Genomic DNA, 16,456 nt, shown 5'->3' on the forward strand with positions numbered 1-16,456 from the left:
TTCGACACGACTAAACGTACAACACACTTTTGGCACCGAGCATGGGCGCGCGGCTGTTGGCTCGCCTCTTGAAATCCGATATTTTTTTGGCCGGGACGCTCGTTTGCCCGGCTACGCGTGAATCACGCGTCAAGGGATGAAAGGTTGCGCGATGTTGTTGCATTCCATCGTAATTACGTATCGCGATGAAGGATTCTCCGCATATTTCCGCCGCTCGTGAACACAACTCGTTGCGATAACGATCATTACGTTGTTGTAAAATGCACCGCGCGGACGTCTCAATTGTTTTCGAGCGATTTACGCGAGTACACCGCACCTAACACCGTCTAAATTGAACAATCACCGTTTCTTCGATTGTGCGAATTTTACGAGATTTAATCATTTTTCGACAATCTTGAGGAAACAACGAAAGGTTCGACATCACTCGTGATCGGTGAAGGACGAATTACTTATCGATGGATAATCCAGAAAATATGAGAGACTTTGAAATACTTTAACTGGGAAATTTTTTATCGAAAATTATAATTCTAATTGTTTCTTTCTTGTTATTTTTACGAGATTGACATCGATGGTTTGGAAATTTGTTAAATTCATTTCGGTGGAAGAATTGTACGTAGATGAAATATTTATTGAAAAGAAAAGGTTCGACATCACTCGTGATCGTTGTACGACGAATTATTTATCGATGGATAATCCAGAAAATATGGGAGACTTTGAAATACTTTTACTGTCTGAAATTTTTTATCGAAAATTGTAGTTCTAATTGTTTCTTTCTTGTTATCTTTACGAGATTGACATCGATGGTTCGGACACTTGTTAAATTCATTTCGGTGGAAGAATTGTACGTAGATGTAATATTTAGTAAAAAGAAAATCGTTCGAAGAATTATCGAGCAGGAAATTTAGAATTGAACGAGACGCGGAGTGCACGGAGACAAGGTTTGACAATTTCACGGTGATCGACTATATTTGTAATTGTTGGACGACGTAAATATTGTAACAAGATGTTGCCTTTTCCACGGAACACTGTTGAAAGAGTGTCAGGACATTAAATTTATATCCGAAAGCTCGAACTCAGCGAGGAGGTAAACTGAAAGTAAGACAAACACGAGTTCTCCATCTTCTTATTTCTGAAACTTGGATGCTCCCAGTTTCGTATGTACCGCACACCAGGAACCATGTATGTTACATAGTGCAGAAAATATTAAAAACACGTCGCGAGAGAAGCTATAGGAAACGAATGACCGAATCAAATGAATTTACGAAATTCTATTCTAAATCTTCTACTCGTACATTTAAAGGTATCAATAAAAACGCAAACATACAGAAAAATAAACATTCTCAATCGTATTTAAACCGACAACATTGTCAAAACTAACCTAGTAAAACTCTCTGAAAAATGAATCCCAAACTACAACATAGAATTAATACGTACTCTTTCGAGATTAAGTTAACAAGAGCATTACAGTTGTAACTAGCCTCCTTTACACAACAGTCGCCATATTTCACCGGCTCATCCTTGGTGTGCACATTTACGTCCTCAGGTCCAATAAGCACGTTAAATACAATAAATAAAAAAATTAATCCATCTCGAAGATAAAGCTTTCTTATTCCCCAAAATTTTCATTCCCCATTCTCGACTCATTTTCTCCCTCGATACAGAGACTTAAAATAAACTAAATAAAAGAATTAATCCATCTCGAAGATAAAGTTTTTTTATCCCCAAAATTTTCATTCCCCATTCTCGACTCATTTTCTCCCTCGATGCAGAGACTTAAAATAAACTAAATAAAAAAATCAATCCATCTCGAAGATAAAGTTCTTTCATTCCCCAAAATTTTCATTCCCCATTCTCGACTCATTTTCTCCCTCGATACAGAGACTTAAAATAAACTAAATAAAAGAATTAATCCATCTCGAAGATAAAGCTTCGAAAAAAAAATTCTATTCCCTCATCTCGATTAATTTTCACTCGTTCGAAACGATCGTATATCGTCGTTCGTATCACCACCGGGACACACACGCGCGAATTTTCTAACGCCATTTTGTAATCACGACGTAGAAGGCGATTAAAGTGTTCGAGTTTCGATCGGAGCATCAAGTTGTAACCGGTGGTTCTGGAAAGGCTGCTTGATCACCGTGCAACCTGTTCTCGGGAAACAATGCGGACATTTTATAGTCGGTGTACAACTGGAACGGTTCCCCTTATACTTGCCGGAAACAATGGGTATTATATACCAAGGCATACGCACGGAAATGGCCTCTCTCGACATGTTCGAACTAGTTGTAACTCGGTGTTCAACTGCTCCTGTTGACGAGCCGCGCAACAATTACGTTAATGCATTGTCCTCGGTTCCTTTGCTTAACGACTCTAAACGATCGACATCCTCTGCCCTTTCACCCAATTAAGTTAAAAGCGGGTCAGAGCGACGCGGATTAAAACGCGCGACTTCGAATCTCGTCCAGCGCAATCCGCGAACAACCGATTCGCCCGAGACGAATTTAATAGGCGAAATGGACACGCGCGCGTACCCAAGGGTGAGGATGGGATCCCTCGTTTGAAGAACACCGTCGTTTCCACTTCGTTATGATAATGGACAAATAAGACTCCGCTTTAGCGTGCGGTGTGTTAGCGTATTAAAATTCAACGCCACTGTTTTCAGTGTCTCGGTGCCTTTTGAAGATATTGAGGTATGGTCGGAAATGAAATTGTCGGATTCGAAGGGGTTAGCCAACAGTAAGGAGGTTTCAAGATGTGTGCGTATTAGTTTGGGAAGAAAATTCGGTTTTTTTTTGTTCAACTCTGAATTGGATTGTAACGATACGTTCTTATCGAGCGTGAAATTAACTGTTGAGTAAAGAAAGGATCAATTGGAGAATTATAATATGTTAATTAACCAGTGTGTGAAAATAGATCAGTTGGAGAATAAGAATATGTTCTTGTTGAGTAGAAACGAAGTATTGAGTGTGTGGCGGCACTACCCACGCTTGCCACCAGAGGGAAACTCACCATCAATCGTTTTCCGCAAGTTCCCGTACCTGCTCCGATCGCTATATATACGACCTTTTACCGATCTTCCAATGTCCCGGCGTATAAGGCAGGGCCTGCTAGGATGCCTTACTGACGAGTCCACTAGCAGGCCCGGGATGAAACGCTTATCCCCACTCCTTTTCCTATTTCCGTTCTTTCCTTCCTCTAACATACTTTAAAATAGCGCCGCCAAAGTGGTGACCCCGTCTAGCAACACGCAACCTTCTGGACAACAGCACAGCAGCAGTACAGGTGCAGCACAAGACGATGGAAGGAACGCAACGTAAAGGCCGATTTTTCGTAAATCCCCCTCTCCGAGGGTTGACTCCTCGACCTGCCAGCGACGACACGAACGCTATACTCCCGGCTAACCATCAGGATCAACCCCAGGAGGACAGCAGGCAGCTTGTCGACATTATTCACCGACCACACCGATGCGTTTCATAAATACTGGTACGCGCACGCATCAACGTCGGACAACAAGCGAAAACGCGGCTTGAGCAAACGATGCTCGCCACGCGTATTCCGCAATCGACAGCAGCTGGGCCTTACTACGAAAAGGAACCATTCCTCTCGTCCACTACTCTAGACAACCTCCTCCTGTGCCTTGTTGTGCCACCGAACAACGGAACAAATACCTACGCCACTGGGACATCAGGACGGAACTTCAAAGTATCGTTTACCACTGGCAAGGGGGTTATGTGGCGGCACTACCCACGCTTGCCACCAGAGGGAAACTCACCATCAACCGTTTCCCGCAAGTTCCCGTACCTGCTCCGATCACTATATATACGACCTCTTACCGATCTTCCAATGTCCCGGCGTATAAGGCAGGGCCTGCTAGGATGCCTTACTGACGAGTCCACTAGCAGGCCCGGGATGAAACGCTTATCCCCACTCCTTATACATCCGTTCATTCCTTCCTCTCTCATACTTCAATTTAGAGCCGCCAAAGTGGTGACCCCGTCTAAGAACCAACGCAACCTTCTGGACAACAGCGCAGCAGCAGTACAGGTGCAGCACAAGACGATGGAAGGAACGCAACGTAAAGGCCGATTTTCGTTAATCCTCCTCTCCGAGGGTTGACTCCTCAACCTGCCAGCGACGACACGGACGCTATACTCCCGGCTAACCATCAGGATCAACCCCAGGAGGACAGCAGGCAGCTTTGTCGACATTATTCACCGACCACACCGATGCGTTTCATAAATACTGGTACGCGCACGCATCAACGTCGGACAACAAGCGAAAACGCGGCTTGAGCAAACGATGCTCGCCACGCGTATTCCGCAATCGACAGCAGCTGGGCCTTACTACGAAAAAGAAGCATTCTTCTCTTCCACCGCTCTGAACAACCTCCTCCTGTGCCTGTTGTGCCAAACCGAACTACGGAACAAATACCTACGCCACTGGGACATCAGGACGGAACTTCAAAGTATCGTTTACCACTGGCAAGGGGGTTATGTGGCGGCACTACCCACGCTTGCCACCAGAGGGAAACTCACCATCAATCGTTTTCCGCAAGTTCCCGTACCTGCTCCGATCGCTATATATACGACCTTTTACCGATCTTCCAATGTCCCGGCGTATAAGGCAGGGCCTGCTAGGATGCCTTACTGACGAGTCCACTAGCAGGCCCGGGATGAAACGCTTATCCCCACTTCCTTATATCTCCGTTCTCTCCTACCTTAAACATCTTCTTAGCGCCGCCAAAAGTGAAAAGAAAGAGAGAAGAAACTGAAGGTGTAAAAGTAGAAATATGTTTATATAAGTGTGTAATGTTATTAATCTAAGCTGATCGTTTGAAAATGTTCAGGTTTTCATTTGTATCTCGAGAACTATTTTGATAATTGTCATATTCGATTCGTATCAGAATATTTAAAATAATTAACGTCAGAGTGATCAAAAGTGTCAATTTGATTAAAGAAGTTCGTTTCAATTGCTCAATTATTAACTGTGCTTTTCCAGCAATATTCGGCAATAATTATTGAAATAAAGAACTAATTATATTCGTGAATTGATTTATTCTCTCCTCTTCTAATTTTGAAGACACGAGATGCGATTGAAATAAACATACATTTCTCGTTGGTAAATTCAGAGTTGAGAAATTTCTATGTCCATAAAGCAAGTGTCTGACTCGTGCGAAATCATTCTACTTAAACGCTCTTCGTTCATTTCTTTGGTGTTCGAAAGGGGCCCTATACGTCGTTTATCTCCCCCTTCCCTTTATATGAAACAGGCATAATTTATAAAGAAAGAAACAAATGAAAAATACGAGTTGGATAAAATTTGCAATACATTAACCGTATTAGACGTGTGCCAGCAGTTAACAACAAAAGGCGATAGAGGTGGAGTGAGAGAAACTCTTTAAATTCCAGATCTTAACTCATGATAGAAACAACACGTGCGTTACATAAACTTATTTATTTACATTATTTTTGCTCTAGAAAGGAAATCCTACTTTTAGTAATATTTCAAAACTTCTCGTTTAACGGAGCCTCGATTATTTAAGATTTCATACTGCTCCATTTCGCAGCGCATTATGACATCGTTCCTTTGATGTGACATTATTGTGCGAATCGGAAGATTTGAGTCACGTAATATACAACGAGTTAATAAATGTTCCTTACAGCGCGATATTTTGCATTATACACGATGTGCATCGATTAGTTTCCTACGTGGACTTTCGTGATTGATTATTCAGGCACGAATTACACTCTAATTTACTATTCGTTAAAATTACTTCGATTATGTCTGTCGATATCGTCTTCTAGAAGAGAAACAGTTTCCAAGACGTGTTTGTGCTACCGAGAGCAAGTAGAAAAGGTCAAGCGATGGTCAGACGGCGCGGTGTAATCTGTATCCCTTAAAAATACAATCGAAAGAAGCACTCACCCGTATCGTTGTCTCCTGGAACACCAAGACTATCACTATTGTCATTGATGAAGGCCTCTGCCGTTGACGTGAAGGTCTGAGGTGATAGTGTGAGGTCCGGCCCGCTCTCACTATCGAACAGCTCTAAATTTCCGTTGCCTGAAACCAGAGATAACGAATCGATTAATATGTATTTTTACGTATTTGCTACATTTACGTTGAGTAATAAATGTACAAATATTTGTTTCGTATTGTTATAAAAATTATTTAAAATTATTCGTTTCATCAATTATTATTTACGAAACATCGTCTAAAGATGGAGAAAAAAACCCAGAGAAGATAAAAAGAGGCGAAGCTTGACGTTGATCGATGTCAGAAATTAAATCCTAGTTTGTTCTAAAGTTTCGTAATGGTTTTATTCTGAATTAATTAGTATATAATTAATTGTCGAATTATCTCAGGGTACAGAAGTAAAGTATATATTGCATCTTCGGAAGAAAAGTAACAGAATTTAAAAATTACTGTCTTCAAACCTAACCTCTTTTAAGTTTAACACCAGTTTCCTCGAATTTTTCAATCTACTATAGAACCGAGCTACATTCTCGAAATTCGAACGAGATAACCTATTTAAAAACAGACTTCGAACCTAACCTCTTTAACATTTAACACCAGTTTCCTCGAAGTTTTCAATCTACTATAGGACCCAACTATATTCTCGAAATTCGAACGAGATAACCTATTTAAAAACAGACTTGAAACCTAACCTCTTTAACATTTAACACCAGTTTCCTCGAATTTTTCAATCTACTATAGGACCCAACTATATTCTCGAAATTCGAACGAGATAACCTATTTAAAACCCGGCTTCAAACATAACCTCTTTCAACATTTAACACCAGTTTCCTCGAATTTTTCAATCTACACATCGGACGGAGCTACCCACTCGAAATTCGAACGAGATAACCTATTTAAAAACTGACGTTTAAAATACGACGGTGTCTCCCGGTTGGAAAAAAAAATGGGACCAGAAAAATCTAGCTCGATCCCATAAATCGAGTAAACAGACGACCCGCTCGAGCGTGCCTCGAAAGTAGTTCAGGAAGTCCATCGATCACTACCATCAGCGGCAGCGGACCCGCGGCGAAGTTGGGGCACCGGGGTAAAGAGTTAAACGAGAACTCCTCGGATATGAGAGGAGTGTCGCTTTCGCATATTCCACGGCGCACTGACAACAACGCTGAAGCACACTCAGAAGAACTAGCAGCCGGCGGAGGATCTCTCGAGACCTTAGGTGGCCTTCGCGATCCGAGGACAACTGCTGCCAAGTGGTACCGAACTTTGGCTGTGGATTTTAGGTTACAAAGCCCCTAGCGTTAAGCGACCTTAACTCCGTTTCTGCTTGACAGACCCTCGTCGCGGCCATTTCGGTTCACTCGATTATGCCAGGCCGTCGACGACGACAAGTCGACCACGATTCCATGGCAGATCTGTCATCGAGGCAACGCTAACGAGAAAAATGATGGATAACACGATTCAAACTCGACCGCCCAACCGTGCGATCGATTACCAAGAACTGGATGACTGCTCGGATAGTCACGTATCCATCCACCTAACCTCTAAGAATTCTTCGTGCGTTGTTCGTGGCTGGTTCAGGCGACGAACGAGAATGTTGGTCTTTCAGCGTTAAATAGAATGAATATTGTATAAAAAAAATGATGGATAGAACGATTCCAACTCGACTATCTAGGAATACTCGTGTGTTGTCGAATCGTCGATGGTTGAGGACACATGAACATGGACGTATAGATCTCTGAGGATAAAATAGAATAAATATTATATAAAAATGACGGATAGAACGATTCCAACTCTGGATGTCCTCGTGTGTTGTCCAATCGTCGATACTTGAGTCAACACATGGTCGCATAGATTTTCGAGTATAGAGTACAATAAATATTGTATAAAAAATGATGGATAGCGCGATTCTGATTCTACCATCGAGGAGTACCTGTGCGTTGTTAGATTGTCAATGGATAAAACATGGAAATAGAGGACTTTGAACGGAAAATGTAATAGATATTGAATAAAAAATGATGGATAGAGCGATCCCATCTCGACCATCTGGAAATCTTTCGTGTATCGTTGGATCGTCGATAGTTGACGCGCACATGGAAACATGGATCTCCATGGTAAAAAATACAATAGATATTAAATATAAAAATGATGGATAGAACGATACCATCTCGACCACCTAGTAATCCTCGTGTGTCGTTTGATTATAAATAGAAATGGTACAAAATGTAATAAATATGGACTAGAAAACGATATCTACCACGATTTCAACTCGATCATCCAACTCCACGATTACCAAAAACAGGACAAATGCTTCGACGTGCCACGATCCAAGAATCCCATACACTTTTAATTCATCGACAATTAAAGTACCATATAAATCTCCAGTTCTACCAGCCGAGGATAAAATAAATCGCGAAGAATCTTTAGCCACGGTAAGTCCAATCGCACGCCAATAGTCACAACCGGAACATCGTTTGAACGTGGACTTGAACTATAAACCATAGTACGCGTGGAACGTGCACAGTGTCCGGGGTCAACTCCGACGAGACCTATTTGCGGAGCAATAAAAAGCAAAATATCGCTCTTAGCCTCGCACGTTGCAGTTCGATGGGTCAAACTCGACGAAGTATGAAGAAAAAAAACTTCACAGAACGACCCAGAAAGCGAGGTTGGACCGCAAAGTCGTCGACTAACCCCGTTTTAGGGATCGTCGAGCGACATCTATCGGTGACGAGACACTTTCGTTTTCATCTGTCGTTCGGGTATTGAAACTCGCGAGGAATCTACGGGGATAGGGAGAAATGGAGATTTCGAGCGGGAAAAGGGACATGGAGTGCCATATTCGCGAGCTTCTCGGCATTGACCGCGCACACTAATCGCGCGGGAGAGTTCGCGTTAATTCAAAGCGATGGTATGCGCACCGTTCCGGATTAACATATTCCGGATTATCCGTACCGCGTTCGCGTTACTGCTCGCGCCGTTGGGTTAGTTAAATATGTAAATATAAGCGGTTCCAGGTACGGCCGGACGTTCTCCCCGCTTACGAGATCGATGAATCGTACGCGACGTGACGCGACACGCACACGCGGAACAACCGTGCCTTAAACCACGGGGCTCCGCTTCTACGCTCCTCTTTCCAAACATCCAAAGCCAGCTGCGGGAGACTCGCCAGTTTTTGCGCTTGATTTAACAGCCCCGGGTAAACGCGTTCGGTGTCAGCTGTTGTATAAACACGAGCGCGGAGGATGTATCCGTTGCTTTCATGGAGTTACTTTCACGGTTGGTTTGCGTATGGCGGAGGTGAAAATTGGCGCCGGAATAACGTTCAATATGTATTTAAGAACTCGAGGCAATTCGGGGACCCGTTGCTGCTGGTTTTACTCGATGTACAGGGTGGTTCAATGAGAACGTCGCGAACGTGGAAATCGACGGTTGAAGAAATTTTCAGCTGGAATCGATTGAAGAACATTTTGTATGTGAAGTTCGATGGATAGGCGCGAAGTTTCATCGATTCGTGGAATTTAATTTTTATTGTACAATTGTTTGATGCGTATTCGTGAACTCGAATCAATCGAGTTACGTTGAATGTTTGTGTTAACGATTTTGTAACAGTTGAGTGAAATACTTAGGAACTTGAATCAATTGAGTAAAGTTGAATATATATATTAACGAATTTGAAATAAGTTAAGTGAAAGTCGATGTCTACTCAAAAACTTGAATCAATCGAGTTAAGTTGAATGTTTGTGTTAATGATTTTGTAACAGTTGAGTGAAATACTTAAGAACTTGAATCAATTGAGTAAAGTTGAATATATATATTCACGAGTTTGAAACAGTTTAGTGAAAGTCGATGTATACTTACGAACTTGAATCAATCGAGTAAAGTTGAATATATATATATTCACGAGTTTGAAACAGTTTAGTGAAAGTCGATGTATACTCACGAACTTGAATCAATTGAGTAAAGTTGAATATATATATTCACGAATTTGAAACAGTTAAGTGAAAGTCGATGTATACTCACGAACTTGAATCAATCGAGTAAAGTTGAATATATATATTCACGAGTTTGAAACAGTTAAGTGAAATTCGATATGTATACTCACGAACTTGAATCAATTGAGTAAAGTTGAATATATATATTCACGAGTTTGAAACAGTTAAGTGAAAGTCGATGTATACTCACGAACTTGAATCAATTGAGTAAAGTTGAATATATATATTTACGAGTTTGAAACAATTAAGTGAAATTCGATATGTATACTCACGAACTTGAATCAATTGAGTAAAGTTGAATATATATATTCACGAGTTTGAAACAGTTAAGTGAAAGTCGATGTATACTCACGAACTTGAATCAATTGAGTAAAGTTGAATATATATATTTACGAGTTTGAAACAATTAAGTGAAATTCGATATGTATACTCACGAACTTGAATCAATTGAGTAAAGTTGAATATATATATTCACGAATTTGAAACAGTTAAGTGAAAGTCGATGTATACTCACGAACTTGAATCAATTGAGTAAAGTTGAATATATATATTAACGAATTTGAAACAGTTAAGTGAAAGTCGATGTCTATTCACAAACTTGAATCAATTGAGTAAAGTTGAATATATACATTCACGAATTTGAAACAATTAAGTGAAATTCGATATGTATACTCACGAACTTGAATCAATCGAGTAAAGTTGAATATATATATTCACGAGTTTGAAACAGTTAAGTGAAAGTCGATGTATACTCACGAATTTGAAACGGTTAAATAAAATTGAATACATGCTCGTGAACATGTACCAATCTGATCAAATAAAAAATATTTATTTTATTTAATATATAGGGTGATTCAAGAAGGAAGCAACAGAGTTGAGTCAATTTTCAGACATTTCTAATAAAACCAAATAATCATTGTATCGTTCAATGTATAGAATGATTCGAAAACAAGGTGACAGAAGTGTAATTCAAGGTTAAAAATAAATGCAGTATGTACTCACAGTTACTATTAAGTATTTAGACATTTCTAATCGAATCGAGTGATATTCTTATCGTTCCATATAAAGAGTGATGTAAATATAATTAGTCCCTTCCACGTATCATTAAGTACTTGATCATTCAAGAAATTTGTACTATATTTTCCTACAAATTTTAGTTTCTATTCCTGAACAATTCAATTTCGAAAGTGTTTTTATTTTGAATTTTCGTTCATCCTCTCGACTCTTAACAAGGTCAATACTTAACAACATACAGAATATTATCGACATCCATGGAACGATAATTATAGAATTTTATACATTCTTATGCCTTCGTATCGTGGTACGAATACTGCAATATCCGCGTGACAGTATCGTTCATCGATTTATTACAACACACGATAATATCGTGGTATCGTTACCGTTACATCGATATGTCGATTTTGTTGTATCGAGACGGTCGTATCGATATGTCGATACCGTTATATCGGTACGCAGATATCCGTACACCGTTACACCGATAGCATCGCACAAATGTGGCTATATTGGCATATCCATGTAAAGTATCTCAAACGTAACTAACATCAAACCTTATGAATGTATTTGCAGAGAAAACACGTTCTATTTATCTTGCTCCTATGGTATACAAACAATATTTACACGTATATTGAAACCGCAGTTGCCAGACATACATATATTGCTACGGAGCAGAGCGTTAACTTAAAATTTCATGACCCGCTATTAACTTTGGTAAGAAAATTAACGATACAAAGTGATGTTTTTCATAGCACGATACAAGTTATCGTGGACGTAGTTAACTACCAAACTCGTTGCAAGTTTATCGCGTTAATTGCATTACTCGTGTATTCCTCGTTACGACGCAAGTTCTTTCTGTATTTGCATCGTGTTTTCGTTCGGTAGTTGTTCAAGCATTGCGTTTTCATAATCTCAAGACCGATCTGAACAGTTCTCAATCATCGAGATCGAATCAACCACTTTAAATCTCATTGACCACGATTTACATAAGACGCGACGTTACGATATTATCAATGGGGGGGAAAAACAAATCGGTTTTTTTACGCTTTTGTAGCACATTTCGTTTATTGAAATTCTTACGAAACGTAGATTTCCTCGATAAAAAGAGGCTGTTGTACAATAAAAAGAAAACACGTGTATAGTCCACAGCGATGACGTTGATATTTTTGTAATTAATTTGGTTAAAAATCTTTACATCCCGAGTATAGTATTGTTATTTGCGATGGAATTGTAATCGGTTTGCAGATGCATCGACCGAGAGTTTTCATTAATTTGTGTTAAATTTTGTTTCAATTGCTCACTTTTTATTATTGTTCGAAAGCGTATATTTACCTCGCCTAGTCACAATATTTTACATGTTACTTCTCAATGAACTCGTATCAGAAAAATGCTTCGAATGTTATTCTAAATTTAGTTCATAATGTAAGTCACGTATCTAGTGATATAGTGAAATGTATAAAAAATATATAAAGACGAGAAAAAGAGGACAGAATACAACTTACTGTGAACTTCACCAAATACGATAGTACCATGTGCTCCTTATGGCTCTCGGTTTGGAACTGAACTCAAACGAAATACACAAACCTTCGTCGACACGACCACGACCTAGCCATACTAATACCACAACAAGGCTCTGAAAGCTAACGCCAGCTACCGGCTCGATGTCTAGTACGTCTAACACCATCGTTGCGTTACGAATATTCACTCGAACGTGTATCTAAAATCATGCAAAAAGAAACCAGCGAAAGATACTCGTCAGATGGTCGATCCAGTAAACAAAACGATCAAGAGATACGAGTTCAACGAGCCCATGTTGATCCCATCGACTTCTCATCTGTAACTCTTTAATAAGTCTGAGCTAAGAACAAAAATTATTACTTCGAATATAAATTATTCGAGTAATTACTAGTCAGAGAACAATAATTGCTAGATAATCAGCCTATCAATTGAAGTGACCGAGAAATACCAACTCGTTTTAATTTTATTATCTTCTACAAATTAGTTTTTAATAAATTCATGTCAAACCACTGTGAAGAAGCTTCAAAAATAAATTATTTTTCTACGTAAAAGAATACTATATCGTCCATTTCTGTATCTAATATTATTTAAAAGAAAACCAGCAATTGCTGAACTGATACCTGCGATATAATCCAGTAATTGAAACAACCGAGATATACCAACTCGTGTTAATTCCATCGACTTCTAATAAATCGTTACTTTTTAATAAATCCATGCCACCGTATAAATAATTCAAATATGAATTAGTTTCCAGTGTAAAAGAATAGTGTATCGTCCATTCGTTTATCTGATAATATTGAAAAGAAAACCACTAAAAGATACCTGCGACATAATCAGTCCAGCGATCGAAACAACCGAGAAATACCAACCAGTGTTAATTCCATCGACTTCTAATAAATCGTTACTTTTTAATAAATCCATGCCACCGTATAAATAATTCAAATATGAATTAGTTTCCAGTGTAAAAGAATACTGTATCGTCCATTCGTGTATTCAATATTATGCAAAAGAAAATTACCAAAAGATACCTGCAACCTAATCAGTCCAGCGATCGAAACAACCGAGAAATACCAATCAGTGTTAATTCCATCGACTTGTACACATTATTTTTTAATAAATTCATGTCAAACCATTGTACAAAAGCTTCAAATATAAATTACTTTCCAATGTAAGAAAATACTGTATTGTCCATTCGTGTATCTAATACTATTAAAAAGAAAACTAAAAGATACCTGCGACATAATCAGTCCAGCGATCGAAACAACCGAGAAGTACCAACCCGTGTTAATTCCATCGACTTGTACACATTATTTTTTAATAAATTCATGTCAAACCATTGTACAAAAGCTTCAAATATAAATTACTTTCCAACGTAAGAAAATACTGTATTGTCCATTCGTGTATCTAATAGTATTAAAAAGAAAACTAAAAGATACCTGCGACATAATCAGTCCAACGATCGAAACAACCGAGAAGTACCAACCCGTGTTAATTCCATCGACTTCTACACATTATTTTTTGATAAATCCATCCCACCGTATAAATGCTTCAAATATAAATGACTCTCCAACGTAAAAGAATACCGTGCCGTTCATTCGTGTATTCAATATTATGCAAAACGAAACCAAGCGAAAGGTACTCGCTGGACGATCGGGCCGGGGATCGAAACGAGCGGGAAACACGAGTCCGGCGGCGCGTTCTCGAATTAAAGTTTCGCCAGGAAGTTATTAACAAACGCGGCCGTTTTATCCCGGCTGTGGCCGCGCGGAGCTTCCACGGTTTCCGAAACCTGCTGGTAGGAGGAAAAACGAGCAGGTTGGAAAACAAGAGCGCACGAAGACAAGGGGTTGATCACCGTCGCACCGGAACCGGGGCACGGTGGAGAAAGAAAAAGAACGAGACGGTGGAAGGAAGCGAGCGCGCAGCAAACCGAGTTTATTCAGCGCGCGAATGAAGCCCAGATATTAATTTTCCCGATGTATATGGATGAGTTCCGACTGGGCCACGTTGCGGCGTCGAGAGAGAGCTGAGTTGGGAGCCAGAGGGGGGCCTACAACGAGAGGAACGAGCGGAGAGAAACGTCGGTAGCCAGCACGGAGATGATGGTGCTGGTGGTGGTGATGGTGGTGGTAGTGGTGGTGGTAGTGGTGGACCCAGGTCGGAGGAAAGTACATAGATGTACCGGCGGGAGGTGCTCGTAGAGAATGGCGAAGGGTGGTTAAATTGCTATCGATCCTCCAAGCTTCGCAAATATCGTTTACCTTAGCCATGCAACCCTTCTAAAATCCCATCCACGCTCTCGGCGCGCTACCGTCGCGTCGGTGCATTACGCGAGCCGCGTTCCTCGATTCGACAACGATTACGTTTCTTCGTGCACCGCTGCGGGGCGTTTTTCGCACCGGAGCTGCCGCAAATTGCGGCTCGGATACTCCCCACCCTCGTTCATTTTTAGTTTTACCATTCGAATTTCACCGTACGGCCGTCACCGAAATTCAGGGTGGAACTTAGTACCGAGATGTACGGAAAAATATTGTTCGAAGAATTGACGACTTTCGGATTTCAAACTTTGGTGACGGAAGATTGTAGGGAATTGGTATGTATATAGTGCGAAAAAGTAGAGACACGGGGTACATTTGGAAATTTTGCTGAGTGTCTTTCCATTGGAGAAATTATTTCCAAGTATATTATATTGAAGAATCGTTACTAGAAACATCTTCTGATATGTATATATCATTGATTTTGAATAAAATATTCTACTAATTAAATAAATACACTCTTTCGAATCTTATCAATCGTTTATTGAACGATTGAAAATGTATACGAGAATTCTGGCTGTATGAGCACACCGTCGTTGATGTGTTAATATTATAACTTTTCGATCAAAAATACGATAATTTCACCGTGGTTTCGATGCACGAATCGAAGCGATCGAAGTTCACGCACCGAGCTCGTATCAACGCGCGTATCGAGCTCACTCGTGACCAAATGAAGCTCTCGAGGAACGGAACGAAAATAGGTATTTACGATTCGCGATCAGATTCGTCTCTTTTCCCCCCCGTTCCCTTCACTCCTGACCAGGATCGAGTGGGTTGAAAATTCCGAGGAGCGTGCAAACAAAAATTTTAATCAAATTGAAATTAATGGTGGTAGACGCGTTCGAACTGGTACGCTCTCCGAAAACATTTTCGAAACCGCTTTCGAGAGCACCTACGCGCGATCGATCGCTTCCAATATTCGGGGCTCTCGCAAATTTTGTTTACCTTTCGGCAGCTGCGCTGTCAGGATTCTATCCTGTCAGATATGTGTTATCAGTCGGATAAAGGCTCGAACTCTATGTGCTGACAATTACGACCGATGGTATCTCTTCTCTTTTTTTTTCACCCCGTCTTTTTTTCCTATCTCTCTCTCTCTCTCTCTCTCTCTTTTTTTTTTTGCAGTTCGACGATTCGACAGTGTAAACTGTTTTCAATTTCCTCGTGCACGGTAAATTTATCTTCGCCGCCAGCAGCGCGAGGCTGCACTAACAGACAATTGCAGCTCTGTTAATATTGACGATCGCGCTGTCACGAGGAATTATAGGACACTTTATCTGATCATACATCGAGACACCGGGATCGTTGATCGATGCAATTTTTTATTAGCTTTTATTAGTTCCCCGCCCCTCCTTGTTACCATGTTACTGGAAAAATAACTCTGTAGTTATAATTGTCGGGCGGTGAAATAATATTTGCCCGGTTCGGGGAGTTTTATTAACCTACGCGCGTACGTGCCGGCGATATTGAAAATTTGAATCGCTCGAAGAACACAATGTGTATCGGTTAGTTAAAGGAGCCAGAGCGGAGAGAAATTGATGGATCGCGTTCCGGAAACGGCCGTGATGTCTCGTTTCGATCGATACGGTGTTGTCGAAATTATTAATGACGGAGGGAAAATGATCCGGACGAAAGTCGAGG

General features: G+C 40.3%; 1 protein-coding gene across 4 annotated transcripts in view; it reads right to left on the reverse strand.

Annotated features, from left to right (window-relative positions):
• Positions 1–16,456, reverse strand: part of LOC143145921 (uncharacterized) — an 827,424-nt gene that overhangs the window by 329,219 nt on the left and 481,749 nt on the right. For all 4 annotated transcript variants that reach the window (XM_076309758.1, XM_076309757.1, XM_076309759.1 and 1 more), the window contains one exon: positions 5,926–6,063. In XM_076309758.1, coding sequence (XP_076165873.1) covers positions 5,926–6,063 — 138 coding nt within the window. The remainder of the gene's footprint in view (positions 1–5,925; positions 6,064–16,456) is intronic.

This window comes from Ptiloglossa arizonensis, chromosome 4 (assembly GCF_051014685.1).
Source record: "Ptiloglossa arizonensis isolate GNS036 chromosome 4, iyPtiAriz1_principal, whole genome shotgun sequence".
Taxonomy (NCBI): domain Eukaryota; kingdom Metazoa; phylum Arthropoda; class Insecta; order Hymenoptera; family Colletidae; genus Ptiloglossa; species Ptiloglossa arizonensis.